Source organism: Myxine glutinosa, chromosome 1, assembly GCF_964187855.1.
Source record: "Myxine glutinosa chromosome 1, kmMyxGlut1.1, whole genome shotgun sequence".
Taxonomy (NCBI): Eukaryota; Metazoa; Chordata; class Myxini; order Myxiniformes; family Myxinidae; genus Myxine; species Myxine glutinosa.
In genome coordinates this window covers 15,183,590-15,209,099 of record NC_136261.1, presented here as the reverse complement: position 1 = coordinate 15,209,099, position 25,510 = coordinate 15,183,590, and the positions used below count along the sequence as shown (strand labels likewise).

Below are 25,510 nucleotides of genomic sequence, written 5' to 3'. Positions count from 1 at the left end.
TGCTATTTGATTTTGTGATACTTAAAGAGTATCAACATATAAAACCAACAAACATGTATAAAATGCAATGTGAAGTTTATACATTTTTTAATGTACATTGCATGTGCATGATCAATCAAAAATCTTTCCAAATGAAACACAAAGGGGCTTGCAACAGGATTTGGAAACAAGCATGAGAACAAGCAACAAATCATTTCAGAAAAGATGATTCACCTGGAATATATGGTCTGATGCTCAGAGAAGTTCAGGTAAAAATGAAAGACACTGGTGTTGCAATGATGTTTCCATTCGATCTCCCAGTTGAACATCATAAGGCCATGCTTCATCTTAAAAGTGACATAAAGAAGATGATTTCAGAAATTAACCCCAATTCCTAATTACGAAGAAAATTTCTGTATCATAAATATTTTGGACTGTTTGATATCTTCCTCATCAAACTGTGAATATCCACAATCATGTAAATGTACTTGCAGATACATGAATTTTTCATGTTTGCTGAGCTTTGGTGTGAAATCAGATAACTTTGTCACAATCACAATAATTCAAATGATATCAAGAAATGAAATTCATGAAAGTCAAATTGTTCATGGTGGAATTGAATGATATCACTTTCTCTGCATTTCATGTTTTGGGAAGTACATGTACGTGGATAGACTGTTCGTATTTCAAAAGCTGCCTTCCCATTTGCAGATTCACTGCAGTGAGTTACTTCAGTTTGTTCACGATTGAGTTCTCCTTGTGCGATACTTTCTGAACTTTGCTGCACTTCCTTTTGACAGTCACATTTAGAAACAGCCACAATTCTGGACTTTACTCTTTCATTACAAGTAGCAAGAGCCTTGTATGCATCCAGCTCCCACATAGCCTGATTGAGCAGGAGGCAGATGTTCTCTCTCGTCATCTTGACATCATCAAACTCTGTGTGAAACACCTCCTCGCACTGAGAACAGGAAGTAACAAATTCATCTGATGGAACTGTAAGGGACCCAAAGTCCAACTTTGGAGTGTCGTATGCCTTATTGTGAGTGAAAATAAGGGTGGGGTCATGCAACTCAGTATCACTTGCTTGAAGAGCCGACCTGCACACCTGACATGACGAAAACAATTCATATCCACAAAGAACTCTGTGGGACAGGTAACCAGCAATGTATTCGAGTGTTCAGCTCTGGTAAACTGAGCTGGACATTGAGAGCATGTTTGTTGTTTGTTTGATTCGACATGTCTGCAGACTGATTTCTCCATGTCCTTCTCCTATTTGTTAGACTTTGAAGTGTTATCACAAATTTATCTGTATCTGGCCTGCAATTGGCTCCTGCAGCTAGTTTCAGTAGTTGTGCAACCATCACCATTCGTAATGTACAACGAAACTCTTTTGCAGATGGATTGTCTCTGAAACCACTATTCCTCCGCACTGTAGAAAACAAATTCTCAACGACGTCCTGGTTGAGTCGGGATGTGAATAAGTACTTCACACCTAAGTCTGCCTTCAAATGCTGCCACAACTGTGTCAGAAAGGAAACAGCAAGGCACCATTCTTCAATAAACAGCACATTCCTTGCTCCCACCACTTTCAGGCTTGCGAAGACTGGCATGCACATTTCCAAAAAAGCACATGCTCTGACTTGGTTAATGTGGGGCGCTTCAGTCTCTGTTGACCGAAAATCACAGAAGTACGGAACGGTAATTTGCTCACTAAAATGGTGGCCGGGTGCTCCCTTTGGCTACGATGCTAATTTGGTTGACTGAGTTATCTTGCGGCGTTCTGCCATCATTGCTTAACACTGATATTCACCTCAACCCGCAACCCCATTGGCGGGGAAAACCCCTTTGGGGAAGGGACAAATGACTTCACTACAATCTTCATTATGTGACCCTTAGTCCTTCTGTCAAGTTGAGATTGGATGAGTAGAAGAATGTATCACAGTCAAATATCCACGGACAGACACATTCATATTCAGACACCAAATTTACATATATTAATATTGTTGCGTTTGTGGGTGGGGGGGGGGGGGGGGTAGGTATTGAAATACCTTAGTCCAGATAGAATTGTATAGATTAGTGTGCCTCGGATGTCGCAAAGAAGAAGAAGAACCTTCATGTAACTAAGTGGGGAATCCGTAAGGCCGCATGTCCGGTAAGATCGTATATATGTCTCCATGCAAGGGGTGGAGCTGTGCTAATTAGGTAGGGCTTAAGAATAATACCCAGTGTGTAATTGTCCTTGTGATTTCCCCTTCGTTTCTTATAAAGCACACTTGGCCAGCCTTGACCTCGGCACATTATAACACCGACAAGCCCGACAGAAAGCCATCACATTTGCCGATCGGCAAGGACTTCAGCGAAGGTGACGTCAGCGAAGAGGGGAGGGTGCGTTCCCCCCTCTCTCTCTCTCTCTCTCTTGGTCCGGGCTCTTGGTTCAGGAGGTCACACTGTGGATTTTCTCTCGCTTTTCCTGGGTTTGTGTCGAGCTATCGCTTATTATTTTCTCTCTCTCGGTTCCTGGCTGTAGAGGAAGGCAGTCGTTTTTACTCTCTCTCGTCCTGGTCGCATTTTCACTCTCCCTCTTCTGGGCTGCGGGAAAGGCGGACGCATCCTCATCCTCCCTCCCTCCCCCCCTCTCTCTCTCTCTCTCTCTCTCTGTCTCTCTCTCTCTCTCTCTCCCCTCGTGCTCTCTCTCTCTCTCTCTCCCCTCGTGCTCTCTCTCTCTCTCCCCTCGTGCTCTCTCTCTCTCTCTCTCCCCTCGTGCTCTCTCTCTCTCTCCCCTCATGCTCTCTCTCTCTCCCCTCGTGCTCTCTCTCTCTCTCTCTCTCCCCTCGTGCTCTCTCTCTCTCTCTCCCCTCGTGCTCTCTCTCTCTCTCTCCCCTCGTGCTCTCTCTCTCTCTCTCTCCCCTCGTGCTCTCTCTCTCTCCCCTCGTGCTCTCTCTCTCTCTCTCCCCTCGTGCTCTCTCTCTCTCTCTCCCCTCGTGCTCTCTCTCTCTCTCTCCCCTCGTGCTCTCTCTCTCTCTCTCCCCTCATGCTCTCTCTCTCTCCCCTCGTGCTCCCTCTCTCTCTCTCCCCTCGTGCTCTCTCTCTCTCCCCTCGTGCTCTCTCTCTCTCCCCTCGTGCTCTCTCTCTCTCTCTCCCCTCGTGCTCTCTCTCTCTCTCTCCCCTCGTGCTCTCTCTCTCCCCCCTCGTGCTCGCTCTCTCTCTCTCCCCTCGTGCTCTCTCTCTCTCTCCCCTCGTGCTCTCTCTCTCATGCTCTCTCTCTCTCCCCTCGTGCTCTCTCTCTCTCCCCTCGTGCTCTCTCTCGTGCTCTCTCTCTCTCCCCTCGTGCTCTCTCTCTCTCTCTCCCCTCGTGCTCTCTCTCTCTCTCTCCCCTCGTGCTCTCTCTCTCTCCCCCTCGTGCTCTCTCTCTCTCTCCCCTCGTGCTCTCTCTCTCTCTCTCCCCTCGTGCTCTCTCTCTCTCTCTCCCCTCGTGCTCTCTCTCTCTCTCCCCTCGTGCTCTCCCCTCGTGATGGCTGCGTCTCATTCCGAGCGCACCTGGGGAGTTTGGGACGGTCACAGCTCGGTGCAGCAGAGCGAGAATGATGAGGGAGGAGCTCAGGCCTGTTCGCTTTGCCTCGGCGGCTTGTGGTGAATGCGACTTTGCGCCAAAGCGTGTTTTCCCGCACAGGGACGCGGGACCTGTGATGGCCCCGGATGGTCAAGGATGTCGGAGCTGAGTACCAGGCAAATGCACCATGCTACGTTTTGTTACTTTCATTATTTTATCATCCCCATGTGTTGTATATGAGTCCGTATGGTGGCGCCTCAATTAGGAATTGGTTTTATCGCACATTCTTTGTTATCCTTGCATTTATTTTCATTAAACACATTCGTTTGTGGGTTCGCGGAATAAACCCCAGCCGCGTCCGTCTGTGCAGGTAAGAACCTCACTGCTCTCCACGACCCCCCCCCCCCCCCCCCGCCGCGCATGCACAAGGTACCGCCATAGTTACGTAAACGCCTCAGAGTTAGAGCTCCTTTGGTCATCTGTTGCCCTGAGGTCTTCACAACAGGGTGGACATGACAATATGATGGTGTTTTTGTGTCCGATTGTCAATTGTGTCCTGTTCTCAATTTTGATTAGGTACACTTCATGGCTAATTAGAAACCATAAAATTGACCAGTCATGCTTCTCCTTTTCTTCTTCTCAGTAATTTTCCAGCCCAGGATCCATCCCACCATTTCCTTACCTTTCATTCATTCAACTGACTTCACCTTTCCGGATAAATTTTGCAACGCACAAGATTGGGAATTCAAACGAAACCATGAGGGGAATATTCCCCAATTTTCATGCAGGAAATAAATAAATATATATATATATATATATATATATATATATATATATATGTAGGGAGCTATTATGCCCCTCCCCCTTTGTTATTATGCTGCCTTACCAATTACCAAGTATAACCAATTATATGTTCTGTTTTGCCTTAGTGCTGAACTCTTTATAATACTTAAGTTCTTTCTTGTGCATTGAGGATGTGTAATATCCTAATAAGGAGTCCTTTCCTGTGTGCTCTTGGCCTGCGTGGGCACAATCTCTCAGTATTCCTCTCCTGGCCTTGGCTATGGCTGTTATTTCTTTGCCTCCCTTCTAGACTTTGCCAATATCCTGTAAGTTGACAGTTTTATGAGTATCCCCCTCCCTTTGTTCTTTCTCAAACAAAGTTTCTTTACAGAAAGTTGTAAACATGTTGCCACATATGGCTGACCATCTTCTTATCTGAGTTAACCTATGAGTGGCCTTGATGAGCTTCCTCTAACTAACTGAACAACAGGATGGGACTATGGTGGGGGGACCAATGAGCCCATTCTGGGACCAATGAGCCCATTCTATCTCTGTATCTTGTGAGCTAACCCCACCCCTGATATTCCTTATATAAAGCAAGGTTTAATTGATTTAATTCAGAGCATCTTGTTGTACTGTTGGTCATTCCTTGTGAGTTTCAATACAACTTTGCTGTCCTCAAGCTTGTGTAATCGAGTTCTAATAAATATATCCGTTGCTCCTTTTCTCTGAGTCTTTTGAGTCCCAAGTTCTAAGTCTCAATCCGACAACTGGTGGCAGCGGTGTCGATCAGTCTGTGCAGTCCGGGACGCGGTCCCAGGCAAGTGAGTGGTGAGACCAGCTAGCAATTGATCCGGGTCAGGTGAGCTGTGGGTTTTTCTTTTGTTTTTTCCTTTATAGCCTGGGGGTCAGTCCAAATTGTAACCCACTCTCTTGCTCGGATGCCGTTTGTTCCGTTCCCTGCTCGAACCTGATCCACGAACCTAAATTTAAATACGGACCGCTTGGGTCCCGGAGCAACTGACTGTTTATGGACTCGTCAGGGTAACGTTACGTAAGGGGGGTGCCCACGTTGGGCGCCCGAGGTTAAGGGGTAATAGATCTCTGGGTTGTGAGGGTAAGGATAAGGGCGGTGTCCCGATCCGAGGCCTACCCGGGAGACGTCGGAATTATAAGTAAGATTAGAAGTATTATAAGGGCGTAGGACGCCAGGAGAGTACAGTAAGGGTAGGTTAGAAGGCCGTACTTCGCGAGGCGGGCGAACCTCACGGGTACAAGGCTACGGGTCTCTCAGAGTTAGGTAGAAGGCCGTACTTCGCGAGGCGGGCGAACCTCACGGGTACACAAGGCTACGAGCCTTTCAGAGTTAGGTAGAACGCGAGGCGGACGAACCTCACGAGTACAAGGCTACGTCGGTAAACTAAATTTTCCTAGGATGGGGAACTGGATGGGTAATAAGACTGTAAAGGCAGGTGAACCTCTTAGAAATACCCCAGCATTTTTCATGTTTCGGAGGTATGGCTATGATGCTGCGAGACCAGGGAAGTCATGGGTTGCGCTGACTAAGGATCTAGGTGAACCGTGGCCCAAAGGAGGGTCTTTTGCGCTGGAAAAATTGGACGTGTTGTATGGGGCATTAGAAAAGTTAGAACAGGACACGAAACACTTCCCACCTGACTATTGGAAAGTCTTTGGTTGGTGGAAGGAAGAAGCGATGAAGTGACAGGCAAGATCGAAACAGGCCAGCCTGGCCGGTGAGGTATTAAAACTCAAGGGCCTGAGGAAACAGGTGAATAAAATGCAGGATGAAGCGGTTAAGGAAATAGAGAGGCAGGCTAACGAGTGACTGATGCCGCTCATTGACAGTCAAGTCCCCGTGGGAGGGTCAGGCAGATACCAAACCCCTACCCTCCCAGCCCTGAGCTCTGTCCCGGGGTTCCAGGCAACACCACCCTCCCTGCCCCACCCTTTTCACCCCAACTCACCCTTTCCACCCCGGTCTAAGAATCCCCTTTCTTTTGAATGATTGAGACATAAGGCGTTGTACACGACCCACTCCGGTCGTTGTGCTGTGAATTTTTGCGACTGTTCACACTGCTGAATGTGTGCAGTGGTTTGAAATGCGAGCTGGCTTGTCAGTCACGTGGTATGGAGAATGTATAGGGAAACGCATGATTTAAAATGCGTTGCCTAGGTTGGCAGGGGAGTGGCTGTTGGAGGTGCATGGTTGGAGTCGATCCGGTGTTCGCGCGACGTCTGAGAGACTCATTGGTATATGAATGAATGAATAAATGTATATATGGATGTCTGTCATTGAAGTATGTATTTGTGTCCATTGTGTGTGCCATGTGTCATTGACGCATGAAAGGGTTTCTTGTATTGATTGGTATTGGCTACTTGTGCGGTATGTATGGATGTGTGAGGTGTATTAGGCATGAATGACGTGGGAAAATAGTAAAGAAAATCTTGCTGAAATTGAACTATTGTGAGTTTTAAAAGGTTACATAGAAAGCTTAGAAATAGTTAAGGGGGCGTAGAAACACTTACTCGGATATTTTCTCCAACCTGACGGTGTTGGAGAGTAGGTTGGAGGTTTTTGTATTTCTCCTGTGGCCTGTGATCCGACTGACAAGGTCCCAATGTATGATGTCATGTAGGAAAGACGTGTCTGCCTGTTTGTCTGATCGTAAGTCTGTGGTGTGATTTCACGGAGGGCCAAGGTTTAATCCAGTAAATGGGAGTTTTATGTTGTGGCAAGTGTGCGAGGGGGCACATCGGAGCACGCGAGTGGGGGTATTTGCGGGAGTGCACACCCGTGGTGAGTGTTACGGGGAAAGACATATGGGAACTTTTTATTTTCAATAAACAGACTAGGTTATTTTCTTGTTTATTTGTTTATTTACGAAAAATAAATAAATAACAGGGGGAGGTAGGTTAATGGTGGTTTGTTGGCGGTAAAATTGGTTGAAAGTCGAGTTGAAACAATTTATATTGGGATATTGGGATTCATAATAGCTATTGGGCAGGTGGGATTGAATTTAACATTGGCTATTGGATAAATATTGAAATCCATGCCGGGAATGTCGATTTTAACGTCCATCCGAAGGATGTAGCACATTGTGAAGCTGCACATGGCTTGACAGGACATGGGAGCCAATGAGCTGTGTAATGAGAAAGATTAAAATTATGTCATGGTGTGAAATGCCGTAGAGGTGTGAAATACACACCTTTGGCCTGGAGGGGAGTTCTTTTGGTAACTTACTTCCATGATTTACGTTCCATTGGAAGGGGAATAGGAAAATATGGGAATAATATGGAACAAATCGACAAGACAAATTGGGGTACAAACTCACCATGGAAGGAGAATGGAGGTTATAGTTTCATTGTTGTGTCTGTCTGGCTGTCTAGCAGGCCATGGAGTTATATTTCTGAAACATGGATTTCGACAGTAAAGACAGGTGTGTACCCTGAGAAAATTGTGGGTTGTGGAGTGGGCACTTTTGATGGGCAATGGGGGACAGATGTTGTGTGCAACAAAGGTAAATAGATTGGATTTTGGCAAGGTTGAGTGAGATATGTGGTTGGATGGGGTGTGAAGGCGAGTTATGGCAGCTCCAGGGAGCACTCCTGGTGTTGGGTCTCATATAATTATGGTTAAAGTACATGTGCAGACAAAGGTGTGCTTCGGTTTGTATTACTGGCAGAGAAAAGACAACAAAGTGGCAAAGGTTACAGTTCCACAGAAGGAGAGCGAACAAGGAAAGTGGCTGGGCTGTTGATAAAACCGCTGGGTTTTACGTTGATTTAAGTTGTTGTGGATTTATGTTCAATTTTAATTTAAATTCCTATAGTCTAGTGCATATGGGACGGGGAAAATGGGAGATGACGTCAGTGTGCTCCGAGTATTGTAGTGATGGGGGAGCGCAATAATATAAGGGGTGACTGCAAAGCGCATGTTTCAGAAGGGAGTAGTTAGACCAAATGACGCTGTGTGTGTGTGTAGAAGAGTATTGTCTATTGAGCAGAGTATTGTGAGTGGGGGTGAGTGCATTGTATTGAATGAAGAAGCCTGGAGTCAGTGTGTGGGCACAGGTGTGCAAACCCAGGTGTATGGAGAATGGTTGTGTGAAATAACTTGTATGGAATGGATGGCTCGCTCGCTGACAGCTACAATCCATGTGGATTGTGACCGACGCTAACATTTCTATGAATGTATAAATGGAAAATAGTTATTTAAATAGATATTGTGTCATGACACAAAGGGTTGAACGTGCGATTCCAGGAATGAGCAAGTATTTTTGATATAAGCTGATGTTTCAAGTGACGATTTGAAATGTTGGAAGCTTAGATCAATCTTAAAGATACAAGCTTTTCGTCTGTGAGCCGGAAGTCGACCATTTGTTTAATTTTAGATACTATACCTAATATTTACATGTAAATGCATGACTGGTCTGGATTTGGACTGCTCTGTGAGTTTTTGGGAAAACGGTATGCGCAGCTGGATTAAGTTTGAGTGGTTGTTTCATATACTCTGGGTACATGTGACTTAAAGGATGAATTGGACTTGCTGTGAACAGTGTAGATGCAAGAAGAGATAGACCGGGACACAATGAGCTGCTAGGTGAGCCATTGAGGTGGATTAAATGTTTTGTTGTTGTTTTTGGAAGTTCGGTTGTTGCATTGCCAAAGGTTTCTGTGTAGTGTGGTATCTGTTGAAAGTGGATCACCTGTTGTCTTGTGTGGCGTGAGCAGGGATGTATGTAACTGCCTGGGTTCAGGAAAATAACTTCAGTTGCAATTTGGTTTAAATTAAAGGTTAACGTTAGCTGGAAATTGGACAAAGTCAAAAGTTTGACCAAAACCAAAAGTGGTGGTTGGACCAAAAGTCCAAAGTGGAAATTGTCAAAAGTGCTTTAAAAAGCTACGTCCAATTTCATTTTGCCATTTGTAGAAGAAAATTCACTGCATTTAACATGCATTTCCTTTAAACAGGCTTGGTCGGGCCAGCGTACATTTCAGCCAAAGTCTTATCTGGTCCACTCCCACACCAGGCTTGACTCGTGCTGCGACTTTGGGTTGAACTGTCGGTTTAATTTGCACAGGGAATGGAATAAGGGGATTATAATGGGAGAAAGTGAACATTTGTGGATCTGAGGACAAGCTGGTTTGAATGTGTACCTGGGGTTTTCTGTGTGTCACAGTGTCTGTGTCTGTCTGTCTGTCACACTGGACTCTTGGATGGGTTTTCATGAGACGAATTTCAGACAAAACCCTCTTTGTTATTTCAGAATTGATCTGCACCCCCACCTCACTGTGAAATGGACAGGTTGTGTGTGTGTCTCAGAGGTTTATGGACAACGGGGAGTGGCTGGTGCGAAGGGAGTGGTTGGGAAAGATGGACCCCCTTCACGAATACCCGTGGATAGTAGTTTAAAATAGGTAGAGGGTACAGGTAAATTGTGGTGGATATGGGCTGTGGTGCGCGTGGTAGAATTGGGAGGGCTACTCCAAAGCATTTTGCTTCCCCGCGCTATTGCGGTGATCAAATGTCGCGGCCATCAAAGGGCGGACACTGACGTTGCTCGGGGCAATGCAAGGGCGGACGAGACGGCAGGAAAAGCCGCCAACCAAAGGATGGACAGGTACGATAGTAAAGTAGATATTGACCGCCTTGGCAATAGTCCTTGGAATCGTGGTTTGTTGTGTACTAATCGAGGCTTTAGTCCTTGCGTGTGTGAGAAAGTTTACCACAGGATGGACACTGAAGACGACACCAGAAAAGGCCATGGTGATGACCGACAAGCTGACCGTGGGTCCAGGTGACACTCCGGCCGTCGACGTGACTGCAGATCGCGGATCCTGGAACGACGACCCGAACGAGTCACTGGGCCGCGACAATGAGATCTCCGCTTCCGAAGATTGTTCTTCCATTGTTGATATTACTGATAATAATGTCGATTACACATTTGCGGACCTCGAAGCATTTCAGGCCGCCAGGAGGCCGATTCCTCTGGGCCCCAACGCGTCGCATGCAGACGTCAACGAGTTCCTAAGGGACTCCTCTCATTTCTTCTCGATGTGTACGGCTATGACTGTTGCTGGCCGCCTACGCCGCAAGCCTACGCCACCTGAAAATAATGTTACTGATGATGTTACTAATGATGATGTGGGCCACTTGCAAGGGTCCCCGACTGATGATTATGTCTCAATGCAGGCTTTGCCTCTTTATGTTTCACGAGCTCACCTTTATGTCTCACAAGCTCACAGTGAGTCAAACGTCACTGACCCAATCCTGGATTTGGACCCAACTGCACACCCAAGCCTGGATGGTGAGGAACTCAACATTGGAGATACTCTGAGTTCCGAATCTGATTGTTTTGGAGATTCGTCCATGGATAACAGCGATGGAAGCAGCATCGCCTCGGACGATCTCGACTTTGACCCAAAGGAAGTTGCTCTCCCTCCTTTGGACCGTTTTGCATTGTTTTATGGCCATAGGTTTGAGCCACCTGATACTGACGATGTTGTGTCTTCCCCAGATCACCAGCATGTAAGGGACCTCATGAACATGAATATCGATTGAGCGCTGACGATTTCCAAGGATTTCTCCTGGGGAAGCCTGGGCGAGCTCCAGTCGGGGAGGAGTCCGGCCGCACCTCTGTGGACCAAGGGTGGGTCAGGAGATCTTCCTGGGTGTGGACCCCGGTGGAACCAGGGGTCTTCGTTGGGGATCTGACACGCTATTCGATCTTCATGTCTCTACGGTCTCACCTCATACACCCATCTACACCCGACTTACATCATACATCCACTAACACCCACTTGCACCCAGACGCCCACGGATCTTCCTGCTGAGTGCGCTGTGCGGTACGGGGTACGAGACATGCTCACTGGGAGGCATCCGTGTGGTATGTTTAGTGAATCTTTTACACTGTCTGTTTTGCCTCACTTGGAGGTTTTTCCTTTATGCCATTTGTTCACCCTGCTTTTACGGCCTTACAGTGCATACTCACATACAGACGCGAATCATCCTACTGGGTACTGTGTGGTGCTTTGCGTGCGGGACATGCTCACCGGCTGCCTTCGCGTGATATGTTGAATGGCTTTTCTGATTTGATTCATTTCTGCTTTGTTTTGAAATAAAGGCCTTTGATTGGCTCATAGATAACTTTGTATCTTAGATCCAAAAGGGCGGTATGTAGGGAGCTATTATGCCCCTCCCCCTTTGTTATTATGCTGCCTTACCAATTACCAAGTATAACCAATTATATGTTCTGTTTTGCCTTAGTGCTGAACTCTTTATAATACTTAAGTTCTTTCTTGTGCATTGAGGATGTGTAATATCCTAATAAGGAGTCCTTTCCTGTGTGCTCTTGGCCTGCGTGGGCACAATCTCTCAGTATTCCTCTCCTGGCCTTGGCTATGGCTGTTATTTCTTTGCCTCCCTTCTAGACTTTGCCAATATCCTGTAAGTTGACAGTTTTATGAGTATCCCCCTCCCTTTGTTCTTTCTCAAACAAAGTTTCTTTACAGAAAGTTGTAAACATGTTGCCACATATGGCTGACCATCTTCTTATCTGAGTTAACCTATGAGTGGCCTTGATGAGCTTCCTCTAACTAACTGAACAACAGGATGGGACTATGGTGGGGGGACCAATGAGCCCATTCTGGGACCAATGAGCCCATTCTATCTCTGTATCTTGTGAGCTAACCCCACCCCTGATATTCCTTATATAAAGCAAGGTTTAATTGATTTAATTCAGAGCATCTTGTTGTACTGTTGGTCATTCCTTGTGAGTTTCAATACAACTTTGCTGTCCTCAAGCTTGTGTAATCGAGTTCTAATAAATATATCCGTTGCTCCTTTTCTCTGAGTCTTTTGAGTCCCAAGTTCTAAGTCTCAATCCGACATATATATATATATATATATATATATATTGTTGTGGATATGAGAATTGTGTTTCTTTTATTGTTGTGTAAATTGTTGTAAAAATATCACCCTCCTTCCTCCAGTTGTGTATAAAGGTCAAAGTGCGTCCCGTAATTAGGTCATAAACAATCACGTTTGCCAATCATAGATTTCCTCCTTGTTGGTAGTTTATTTCCTTATTCTATGTAGGTTAAGGCTGTCTCTTCCATTAATTGACACTCCATTGCACCGAATTCAAATAGATAGATCCCCTTTCTTTTTCATTCCCAAAGCCCCATTCCCAAAGCCTCTATTGCCAACTGCATTCGCCGCCATTGCCCATGTGCTCCAACTCGGAGAAGAAGGGCGTGCCCGCCCATCGTCATCAAGGGTGGAGCCAGAGAGCCCGTGCCCACCAATCAGGGCCGAGGCGAGCTCACCGATGGGCGTGTCCTGGAGGCCGGCGGCTTGATCGCCCGAGGCGTTATATAAGCGCGCGCGGAAGCCTTTGAAAGAAGTTCCAAGAAAGAGTTGCGCCAGAGACGGCAGAGAAGTTCCAAGAAAGAGTTGCGCCAGAGATGGCAGAGGAGTTCTGAGTTGTAAGAGTTACGCCAGAGATGGCAGATGAGTGGAGACGAGCCCTCGGAGAGAGAAGGGAGATGCGTCCTGAGGTGAGCCAGAGAAGCAGCTTTGGCTCCACCAGCAGTTTTGGCTCCACCAGTAGTTTTGGCTCCACCAGCAGTTTTGGCTCCACCAGCAGTTTTGGCTCCACCAGCAGTTTTGGCTCCACCAGCAGCTTTGGCTCCACAAGCAGCGTTGACTCCACCAGGCAGCTTCGACCCGTTACCCCGCGGGAACCAGATTGCGGTGGCATCAGTGGCCGTCGAGGTCCAGCCCGACGTCCCGTGCGGGATCAAGCCCGAACCATCTGCCCCAGCTGAACCTTCCCATTCCTCCTTCCAATCGTTCCTGCCTTCATTCCCCATTCGTGTGAGTCCGTCTTTGTTTGTTCTGTCCTGGGTTAAGTAAGACTGCATAGGTAAGCTAAGTTTCACTGTGTCCTTCTGGTCCGTCCCTCTTTCTGCTTTATTTTATTATCTTTCCTCCTCCTTGGTTTCTTTTGTTCCTGTAAATAGTAATAATAAATCATATTCGTATTTCCTACCTCTTGTTTTCTTTCCTCTGCATCCGTCGTTGTTGTCTTTTCCCTCATTGGACACCTGTGGCGCGATTTTGGCCAACGTTTCAGGATCGGGTTAGTCTTGGTAACAGTTCGTGCTGCGGTTGCTAAACACCGCTCGGCAATCAAGTAACATCTTATCCGCGGTACGAACGGGGCTGTGCACCGGCCTTTCCGGAGGCCGCGGTGCAGCTTCAGGGACCACGTCGGTCAGTAACAAACGAGGGGACTAATCCCCCCTCAAAGGGGAACCACAGGCCGACGTTGGGTTCCGTAACAATATATATATATATTTCCTGCATGAAAATTGGGGAATTTTTCATTGCATTTTCCTCAGCAACACCGGGTGCCTCAGCTCGGAATATATAAAATCCAGTAATCTATTTTATTTCACTGTAGTTCATGGGTTGTGAATGTATCTCAAGAATACAAAATGATTACCCTGCACACGTGAAATGAAAAGCGGGGTTAAGAAATTGGTTCATGTTTATTCATCTGTTTGTCTGTCTACAAACGTCATTTTATGATTGAGGAACAACTTGTTGAAATTGATTGTTATATTCTGAACACAAATCGGAATATGAATCGGAAAAACAAACCTGCTATTTAAAAGTAATTTGGCTCTGAATTTTTCCCGATCCCGCATGTGCAGAGAGGAGTGAGATATTTCACCGCCTGCCCATGTTTTTCGGTTTTATATACAGAGATATCAAATGAATCCAATGAAAATTGACAATTTTGTGACCTGGACCTTTTGACCTATTACCCCTAAAAAACAAGAGGCTTCGAGCTTGTCACTGCCTCGACTGGGTGTTCAAGTTTCATGAAGATCAGCATACAACTCCTGCAAGCGATTAACATACAGGGGTAAAATGATAAAACAAACCTTTCACTTTGAAGTTGTTTACCCACAATGTCGAGAATTCCGAGTGCAATTCACATCTGTGCAGGTAATTCGTGCCCTTTTAAATGCATGCTTGTCGTGGAGTACCTGTCCAGCATCTATTGTTTTTGGTAAAGTGTGGAGAATCTCGGATTGTTGGGGAAAGAAAATGTTGCTGTTAAATGCAGGAATGTCTATTTTTATAATTGGTTCACGAGTTATCAAACAGAGTGACCACTATATTCGTCATGGGTGTGTGTCTGTCTGTGTGTCTGTCCGCACCATAACTACCCGATATCATCCGATCTTGATGAAACTTGGGTGGGAGGTTGATATCATGATCTCGTTATGTCCTGCATGGAGTGTGCGCATTGCGGGTGGAGCGACGCTGTCTTTTCGACGCGACGCGACGCTGTCGACGCTGCGGGTGGAGCGACGTGAAAAAGATGTCTTTTTCGGGGGTAATCGAGTTCAAGCTACATCTACTCCGAGGGAGTTGGTGGAATCTGACAGGGGTTTCGGTATTTGGTTAGGCCAATGTCATGTGTCTTGCCCCACGGAGCTCGATTTTTCATTTTCGCCCCAAGGTCAAGGTCACAAGGTCACTAAATTTAGAAAAGTCGATTTTTGATGGTTTTATTACATTGTTCGCTTCCTGATAGGGCGAAATGTCATACATGATCTTATATTATCACATACATCATGAAATACAAGTTTTCCAACAAATTTCAGAATCTTTGACCTTTGACCTTTGAAGGTCACAAAGGTCAAAATTTCAAAGTTGTCGGAATCGAACCGAATTTTCAGTATTGTGTTGCTAACTGACCTCATAACTGATTATACGTTATTTTCTATCTCATTTCAAGGTCAGTAACCTTCGTTTTGACATTTCTGGGCCTCGCAGGTCCGGGCCTGTTTCGGTTATAGTCCGTCCTTTGTCATTGAATACCGCTCGCTCGTGAACCATCATCGTCTCCTGACTTGTTTTAGATTATATCTGCACACAAGCTTTGTTATTAGTCTCTCATGTGATGTGTTTGCAGATGTCCACATGATAAAGATGGAACCTGGAGCTTTGGAAGCTTTGGATCAAATAGGTGATGAGAATTTTTGGACTCTTTCAATTTATTTTGTCACCTTTCGATTTATGAATAACTTTGTGGAAATTATACAGTAATGCTGGAAGTATTTAACAACATTGCTATTCATTGCTTTGCTTTTGCCATGATATTCTGCCAGGGAGGGGAGTGGTTATATTTGAAGGAGTGGTGCTGGGGGAGGTCGTGAGTGGATGATTATTCAATAAAATCTTCACATATACAGTGCCAATAGAAAGTCTACACCCCCTTTCAAAAATTTAACCTTTTGTTGCCTGAAAGCCTGCCATTAAATTTCATTAAATCATACTTTTTCCACCTTTATTTACACATCGTAACTCACAACTTCCAAGTGAAAAACAAATACTACAAATTTCAGAACGTTAATGAAAAATACAAAACAAGAATATCTTGATTGAATTAGCCAGGCAACACCATGTGCAGCCTCCAACCCTTTCCCCTCCCTCATCCCACCGTCTCCCCTTGCCCACCCTCATCCTGCCCTCTCGCCTTGCATTTTTTTTTTTTTTTTTTTTTTTTTTTTTGTATACAAGATCGAGGCTCGTGAAAGAGCTAACATTAATCACACAAAAAGACAAACCGGCCTTCCCTCATTCTGCCCTCTCCCCTTGCCCTTCCTCATCCCACCCTCTCCCATTGCCATCCCTCATCCCATCCTCTTCCCATCCCCTTCCCTCATCCCACCGTCTCCCCTGCCTCTTCTACCACACCCCTTGCCCCAGACTTTCACCCCACCTTTTCCATCTCCCTCCCTCCAGAACCCACCCCACCCTACCCCTTCCCCCTCCCTCTTCCCACCACCTCCCACCCCACCCTCAGGACTCCCAACCCAACCCTTTATCCCCTCATCCCACCCACTCCCTCTGGACTTCCTCCCCACCCCTTGTCTTACCCCTCCCTCCGGACTACCAACCTCCCCCCCACCCCCCTTACCCTTCCTCACCCCTTGCCTCCTTCCACTCCACCCCCTCTGGAATCTTACTCCTTCCCCTACTTCGTAATCAACCTCCCCTACACCCCTCTCTCATCCCACCGACCCCTTCCCCTCCCTCCTCCCATTCCTTCCCGGTCCTGCTTCATTCCACACGCCCCTTAATCCCCTCCTCCCTCACACCCCGCCCTCCGGACTCCCACCCCTTCCCCGTGACAGGTGGTGGTTCAAGTATTTATAAGTTCTGATTTGTGAGACAATGACTGTTTAAAACCCCTAGTAAGGTGTACCATGGTAAAAAAGAATGTGATCCTATATCTATTGCCATCATTGTCCCAGCGTCTGTGTGCTGTTTGGGTATTTTTCATGCATAAACGTATTTGCTTTTTTATGCATTATAGTCCTTACTTTGTAACGTTGAACCGATTTGATTTGTTTATGCGTGGAATATATACTTACATTTTAACTCGACAGTAATTTGCTCTATTTTTTTCAGTTTCCTTTGTGAAGATTGAACAACCTGATTGGGATGCTGTGGACACTGCAGGTAATAATAAATAAAGTTTTTTTTGTTTTTTTCGTATACAAGATCGAGGCTCGTGTAAGATCTAATATTGATCACAAAAAGACAAACTGACACATAAAACATATGATAAAGGGAGCGGGAGACAATATGGAGAGCAGGGACATCGGAAGATCTGTGGGAGAGAGAGGGCTTGGGGGGGGGGGGGGGGAGAGGCACGGGAAGGGGGTGGGGTGGGAGAGCTAAAAAAAACAAAACACATAGACACAGCGAGGACTTCCAGGAAAGAAGTCGGTATTTCAGAAAAGTTGATCTGGGGTGAATTAACGGGGGTAGAAAAGATCAAGGTTTTGGATGGGGGAAGATAAGAGATGGTGGTGAACAGCTGTTTTAAAGACCTGGAGGGAGGAGTGGGATTAAAGGGAGTGGGGGAGTGAGTTCCAGAGGCAGGAGAAAAGAGGAATGAAAGAGTGAAGGTGAGCAGAGAGTCTTGATTTTGGCAGTTTCACCAGAAGAGGGTTGCTGGCAGATCTTGTGCGACCTGTAGGAGTATTTGGGGGACAGCGTACAGACAGGGCTGGGTGGGCTATGCCAGAGAGGAGTCGGGAGAAGACAGAAAGACCAACAACATGCCTGTGATGAGTGAGTGAAAGGCCCTCGGAGTTTTTTTTATTTTATTTTTTTTGTATACAGAGTCGAGGCTCGTGAAAGAGCTTAGACCTTCATCGTGGGAGATTCCAATGATTCTGAAAGCTTTGGTTTCAACAGCGTGAAGCCGAGCTAGGTGTGAGGCAGGAACACCAGCCCAGAGGGAAGGACTTCGCATGACGGAGGTTGCCCAGTCAGTGACTGGGTTTGGAGGCCAGCTTGAAAATGTGTTTTTTCCCAGGAAAGATCATGGCAGATTGTGAGACGGAAGAGCTTGAGTGACAGAACTTCTTGGAGAGGATTGTTGAGAAAGTAGATGGGAGGGTTGTCCTGACGGTCTTTTCGGAGAGACATCGTGAGAGTGTGAGATATGTCAGGATTGAAAGACATGTTCCACTTGTTTGACCAGTCTGTGATTTTGTCCTGGTCTGCAAAGAGTGAGGAGGCTGCAGACTGCCGATCTGAGGGATGAGGTATGGAGCGGCAGAGAGGGGAGTCATCACCAAAGAGATAGAGAGGATTTTCCAGAGAGTCGGAGAGATCACTGATGAAGACCAGAAAAAGCACAGGGCCCAGGACACTGCCTTGGGGAACTCCAGCCTGAACAGGAAGGGGAGATGAGAGAAATCCATTCAGGACCACACGTTGACTACAGCCAGAGGAAGTCCGCAAGCCATGCGTGGAGATTTCCATCGGTACCATAGAAGGAGAGTTTGGTGAGCAGACAGGGGTGCCAGAGCGTATCTAAGGCACGTGATATGTAAAGGGAGACAACTTTAATTTCCTGTTTGACATTCAGGACCTCCATCCATTGTTGAGACAGCAGAAGCAGCATGTCCAGAGTGGAGTGACCTGGTCTGATTTTCAGATTGATGATCAGAGATCAGGCCATTGGAGAAGAGGAAGGATTTGATATCCAAAGCAATGATGGATTCCATGACTATGCTGATAATTGGGAGCAGGCTGATTGGTCTGTAGTTGCAAGGATCTGTTTTTGCATCTTTTTTTGTGTACAGCAGTAATGTTGGCTGATTTCCAAGCTGATGGCAGATAACATTGAGCAAAAGAGAGGGTGAAGAGAACAGAGAGAGGTTGTGCAAGAGTGGCAGAGCAGGATTTTAGGACCCGTGGGCTCATGCCGTCTGGTCCAGTTGCAGAATCAGAGTCGAGGATTGACAGAAACCTCTCCCCCTTGTCAGGAGAGAAGGACACAGAGTCCAGTATCAGCTGGGTTCCACTGGGTAAGGTGGGTACAGAGAGAGATGGGTTCGGGACACAAGATTTTGAGGAAAACACAGAGTTGAGGTATTCAACTTTTTCACGTGCGGTGTCAGCTGTGTAGCCGTTTGAGGTAAGGGAAGGGATGGAAGGGGAATAGACACCAGAAACAGATTTGACCAGACGCCATCAGGATTTGGAGGAGGGAGACAGGTTTGAGAGTTCAGTCTTGAGAGCAGAGAGATATTGTTTCCTGGCACTCCTGAGGGTAGGCACACACTTGTTCCGAGCTTGGTGGAAGGAACTGAGATTGCCCTCAGTTGGATTTGCCTTCCAAGAGGCAAAGGCAAGTTGTTTCATGGCAACTGCCTCACCACAAGATTCAGTGTGCCATGGACAGGAGGAAGGGTACGACAACTGAAGAAGAGATGGGATAAATCTGTGCATGCGAGAGAGCAGTTTACTTTGGAAGAATTCCCAGGAAGAGTTGTTGTCAGAGGCAGTGGAGATGGGAGACCAGTCCAGATGATTGATGGCTGCTTGAAGACCGTGCCAGTCGGCCTGATTGAAATGCCAGACTTGTCGTCGCTGAGGAAGCTCTCTGAGAATGGCCAGAGAGATGCCCACTTTAAGAAGCACATGATCAGAAGAACCGATTGGAGCAGAAGAAGAGCAGCAGACATTTGCAGGGAAGTTAGTCATAACCAGGTCTCGAAGAGAAGATAATCCTTTGACTGGGATCTGGGTCAGAAAATTGACAGATTGTGTCAGTCCCAGTGAGTCGCAGAAGTCCTTTGCTGAGGTGCCGTGGCTGGTGCGAGGGCAACCCATGCCCAGCCAGCTGGCATGATGACAGTTGAAGTTGCCACATATGAGGGAGAGAGAGTTGGGATGAGTGGATAGAAGTTGGTCCATGTTGTCAGACAGGGAGATGTCAATGGAGTCATCACTGTTTGGAGGACGGTCCAGAACACATCTGAACAAAAGGTTGGAGCAGAGAGGAAGCATTAGCCAGAGGTACTCCTGGGGATGAGGTGGAGAGAGGGCAGTGCAAGGAGAGTGAGGAAGAGAGTTTTTCATAAAGATAGAAACCCCACCACCAGGACAAGGCTCAGGTCTATCATACCGGAGGAGGGATTAACCATGAACATATATTTTTGAATCAGAGACATCTTGAAGGTGGAAAGTTTCAGTTTAGCAGATTACATCTGGATTGTCAGAAGCAACCTGTATGGAGTGATCAATCAGGTTTGAGCGAAGGCCCTGGATGTTTGAGGTCCATACCGTTAAGGAATTGGGAGGGGGAGCATCGGGTACAGGACTGGACAGGGGAGGGGAGAGTTAGGGTAAGATGAGGGTTGAGAGGGGGGGGTAGGGAGTGTTGTTGATAGTGTGTTGGAGATTGCAGAAGGGTTAGGAGAAAGGGAAGGATGAGGACAAATGGGTTGATGGTGATGGGAAGAGGCACAGTGAGGTGTTGTTTGAATGGAGGGAGAGCAAAGTCGAAGGTTGGAGAAGGTGGAGGTATGTGATGGAAGGGAGAGGAAGTGGGGGGGTGGCAGCTTTAAGGAGGAGGGGGGAGAATTGGAGAAAAATAGTAGGGGTGGGGCAGGGGGGTAGATTAGAGGGGGAGTTTTGAAGGGGAGGGGTGAGGGGGGAGTTTTGAAGGGGAAGGGTGAGGAGGGATTTTTGAAGGGGAGGGGCGAGTGGGGAGCTTTAGAGGGGAGGGGCGAGTGGGGAGATTTAGAGGGGAGGAGCGAGTGGGGAGCTTAGGAGGGGAGGGGAAAGGGGGAGATTTGGAGGGGAGGGGAAAGGGGGAGATTTGGAGGGGTGGGGCAAGGGGGGAGTTTAGAAAGTGGATGATTAATGAAAGATGAACATTTATAACAAATTGGGTTGATTGTGATAGTTAGCGATCCGTTTAAGAACGATGGAGGAGGGGTGGAATGAATGAGAATTTAGAGCATGTAGTGAGAAAGAATTATAAGAGATTGAATATTTTTTTGAAATGGAATGAGTTGAAGAGGAAATTGAAAGGACCCTTTTAAATAGGAAGAAAAACCGCATGTTGTAATAAAACACTGCAGGGGAAAGTTTAAACATATTTAAACAGACCGTGAAGAACAGTCTTATATTCACAAAGATACCAACGGGGAGAGGGCCTTGAGGGACAACCATGAGTCACTTGAACAGGGCAAAAGGTGGAAGGCAAGGTGATAATGGGGGCAGGGTGGGACAGCGCACGTGGACAGAGGCGCACGATGGGTCAAAAGCACACGAGGAGAAAGGGAAATAAAAGTTTTTTTTCTGTTTTTTTTTTTGGGGGGGGGGGGGGGGGAGGTGGGGCTTACAACGTTAGACAAAGAGTTGATGTTCGCGGAAGTTTGGGGGAGAAGGGAAAAACTAAAAAAAAACCAAGCAAAAACAGCGGAGGAAGGAACAAACTTCAACGGGGGAAGCCTGAGGCAAGGCCGCACACGCGCGGCAAACAGAAACAATTAATTTATGAAAGATAAACACCGAGCAACAAAGAAACAAAGAAACAAAGATAAACAAAAAAATAACGTTTTTGACAAAGAACTTGCTCACTATTGTGCCGAAATTTCAGCTTCCTAGCTCAAAGGATGGCTGAGATATCGCCCGGACAAAGAAACAAACAAGAAAGAAAACAAGTACCGATACATTCAAAGTACACCGCCCCCACGCCAAATAATTAAATATCCTACAGCGCGGCATTGCCGGGGCGCCTACGGTACCTGGCAATACCGCAGTGCAGCTCATAGAGGCTGCATTGGGAGGGAGAGGTGTCCACTAATTGATTGATTAATTGTATAATTAATATCAATAAAAGATTATCACAAAATATTTTCTTAATCAATTGGCTAATAGCATAACTAAACCACTAGTGCTTCATCCAAAGATGTATCTTTTCGAAATTTAATTCAATAAGTCATTAATAAAAAATTAAATAATTAATTGATTAATCAATAAATAATTAATCGATTAATCAAGAAATAATTAATCGAATAAATGATTAATTAATAAATCAAAAATATCCTTGATAGCCACATCCCTTGGTCACTGTCATGTCCAAATATTAGCTTCCCAGCTCAAAAGGTGCCTGAGATATTGGCCAAATGAGAAAGAAAATAAATAAATAATTAATAATGAAAATAAATAAATAATAATCATTAAAAAAAAAAATTATTAATCAATTCGGTCACAGAACACATAAACCACCACCATTTCATCAGAATCTGTAACTGATTTTTTTTTTAAAAGTAATTCATCGAATAATTAAATAATTAATCGATTAATTGATTCATTGATTAATTCATGAATCAAAAATAGCCTTTGCAGCCAAATCACCTGGTCATTGGCATGTCCAAATATCAGCTTCCTAACTCAAAAGGTGCCTGAGTTAATGGTCAGAAGAGAAAGGAAATTAGATTAATTAAATAAGTACTTAATTCATCGCTAATAATAAAATAACTCCTCAATTTATTGATTAATCAAAAAACAAAAAATATCGTTTTTGAGAAAGGCCTTGCTCACTATTGTGCCGAAATTTCAGCTTCCTAGCTCAAAGGATGGCTGAGATATCGCCCGGACAAACAAGAAAACAAACAAGTACAGATACATTCAAAGTACCCCCATGCCAAATAATTAAATATGCTGCAGCGCGGCATTGCCGGGGCGCCTCAGGCGCCCGGCAATACCGCAGTACAGCTCATAGATGCTGCATTGGGAGGGAGAGGTGTACACTAATTAATTGATTAATTGTATAATTAAAATCAATAAAAGATTATCACAAAATATTTTCTTAATCAATTGGCTGATAGCATAACTAAACCACTCGTGCTTCATCCGAAGATGTATCTTTTAGAAATTTAATTAAATAAGTCATTAATAAAAAAATTAACTGATTAATCAATAATTAATTAATCAATTAATCAATAAATAATTAATCGATTAAATGATTAATCAATGAATCAAAAATATCCTTGATAGCCACATCACTTGGTCACTGTCATGTCCAAATATTAGCTTCCCAGCTCAAAAGGTGCCTGAGATATTGGCCAAATGAGAGAAAATAAATGAATGATAACTAATGAAAATAAATAAATAATAATCATTAAAAAATTAAATTATTAATCAACTCGGTCACAGAACACATAAACCACCACCATTTCCTCAGAATCTAACTAAAAAAAAAAAAAAAATTAGTAATTAATCGAAGAATTAAATAACTAATCGATTAATTGATTAATTAATAAATCAAAAATAGCCTTTGCAGCCAAATCACCTGGTCAGTGGCACATCCAAATATCAGCTTCTGTACTCAAAAGGTGCCTGAGTTAATGGTCAGAAGAGAAAGGGAATTTAATTAATTAAATAAGTACTTAATTAATCACTAATAATTAAATAACTCCTCAATTAATTGATTAATCAAAAAACAAAAAGTACCGTTTTTGACAAAGGACTTGCTCACTATTGTGCCGAAATTTCAGCTTCCTAGCTCAAAGGATGGCTGAGATATCGCCCAGCCAAACAAACAAGAAAACAAGAAAGAAAACAAACAAGTACACATACATTCAAAGGACACCGCCCCCACGCCAAATAATTAAATATCCGACAGTGCGGCATTGCCGGGGCACCTCTGGCGCCTGGCAATACCGCAGTGCAGCTCAAAGAGGCTGCATTGGGAGGGAGAGGTGTTCACTAATTGATTGATTAATTGTATAATTAAAATCAATAAAAGGTTATCACAAAATATTTTCTTAATCAATTGGCTGATAGCATAACGAAACAACTCGTGCTTCATCCGAAGATGTATCTTTTAGAAATTTAATTAAATAAGTCATTAATAAAAAATTAAATAATTAATCAATTAATCAATAAATAAATAATCGATTAATCAATAAATAATTCATCGAATAAATGATTAATTAATAAATCAAAAATATCCTTGATTGCCACATCCCTTGGTCACTGTCATGTCCAAATATTAGCTTCCCAGCTCAAAAGGTGCCTGAGATATTGGCCAAATGAGAAACAAAATAAAGAAATGATTAATAATGAAAATAAATAAATAATAATCATTAAAAAATTAAATTATTAATCAATTCGGTCAGAGAACACACAAACCACCACCATTTCATCAGAATCTGTAACTGAAAAGAAATTTTTTAGTCATTAATCGAATAATTAAATAATTAATCGATTAATTGATTAATTAATAAATCAAAAATAGCTTTTGCAGCCAAATCACCTGGTCATTGGCATGTCCAAATATCAGCTTACTAACTCAAAAGATGCCTGAGTTAATGGTCAGAAGAGAAAGGAAATGTAATTAATTAAATAATTAATCGATTAATTGATTAATTGATTCATCAATAAATCAAAAATATCCTTGACAGCCACATCACTTGGTCACTCATGGCCAAATATTAGCTTCCGAGCTCAAAAGGTGCCTGAGATATTGGCCAAATGAGAAAGAAAATAAATAAATGATTAATAATGAAAATAAATAAATAATAATCATGAAAAAATTAAATTAATAAGCAATTCGGTCATAGAACACATAAACCACCACCATTTCATCAGAATCTGTAACTTAAAAAAAAAATTTTTTTAGTCATTAATCAAATAATTAAATAATTAATCGATTAATTGATTAATTGATTAATTAATAAATCAAAATTAGCCTTTGCAGCCAAATCACCTGGTCATTGGCGTGTCCAAATATCAGCTTCCTAACTCAAAAGGTGCCTGAGTTAATGGTCAGAAGAGAAAGGAAATTTGATTAATTAAATAAGTACTTAATTAATCGCTCATAATTAAATAACTCCTCAATTAATTGATTAATCAAAAAACAAAAAGTACCGTTTTTGACAAAGGACTTGCTCACTATTGTGCTGAAATTTCAGCTTCCTAGCTCAAAGTATGGCTGAGATATCGCCCGGACAAACAAACGAACAAACAACCAAGACAACAAACAAACAAACAAATAAATCAAAAATATCCTTGATAGCCACATCACTTGGTCACTCATGTCCAAATATTAGCTTCCCAGCTCAAAAGGTGCCTGAGATATTGGCCAAATGAGAAAGAAAATAAATAAATGATTAATAATGAAAATAAGTAAATAATAATCATAAAAAAATTAAATTATTAATTAATTTGGTCAGAGAACACATAAACTACCACTATTTCATCAGAATCTGTAACTTTAAAAAAAAATTTTTTTTTGTCATTAATCGAATAATTAAATAATTAATCGATTAATTGATTAATTAATAAATCAAAAATATTCTTTGCAGCCAAATCGCCTGGTCATTGGCATGTCCAAATATCAGCTTCCAAACTCAAAAGGTGCCTGAGTTAATGGTCAGAAGAGAAAGGAAATTTGATTAATTAAATAAGTACTTAATTAATCGCTAATAATTAAATAACTCCTCAATTTATTGATTAATCAAAAAAAAAAATACCGTTTTTGACAAAGGACTTGCTCACTATTGTGCCGAAATTTCAGCTTCCTTGCTTAAAGGATGGCTGAGATATCGTCCGGACAAACAAACAAGAAAGCAAGAAAGAAAGCAAGAAAACAAGAAACCAGAGTGAAAACTGAGTACTCTCTTTCAGCGTGCGTCACTGCCGAGCCCCCTTTGGTGCCCGGCAATGACGATTTGCAATGCCTGGAGATGGCATAGGAAAGGAGCGGTGTACAACAAGTACACATACATTCAAAGTACACCGCCCCCATGCCAAATAATTAAATATGC

General features: G+C 44.1%; 1 protein-coding gene across 1 annotated transcript in view; it reads left to right on the top strand.

Annotated features, from left to right (window-relative positions):
- The window catches only part of LOC137421346 (uncharacterized), a 52,726-nt gene that overhangs the window by 15,110 nt on the left and 12,106 nt on the right, over nt 1–25,510 (top strand). The window contains exons 3-4 of the mRNA XM_078770892.1: nt 15,331–15,384; nt 16,833–16,883. Of these exons, the coding sequence (XP_078627018.1) occupies nt 15,331–15,384; nt 16,833–16,883 (105 nt within the window). The remainder of the gene's footprint in view (nt 1–15,330; nt 15,385–16,832; nt 16,884–25,510) is intronic.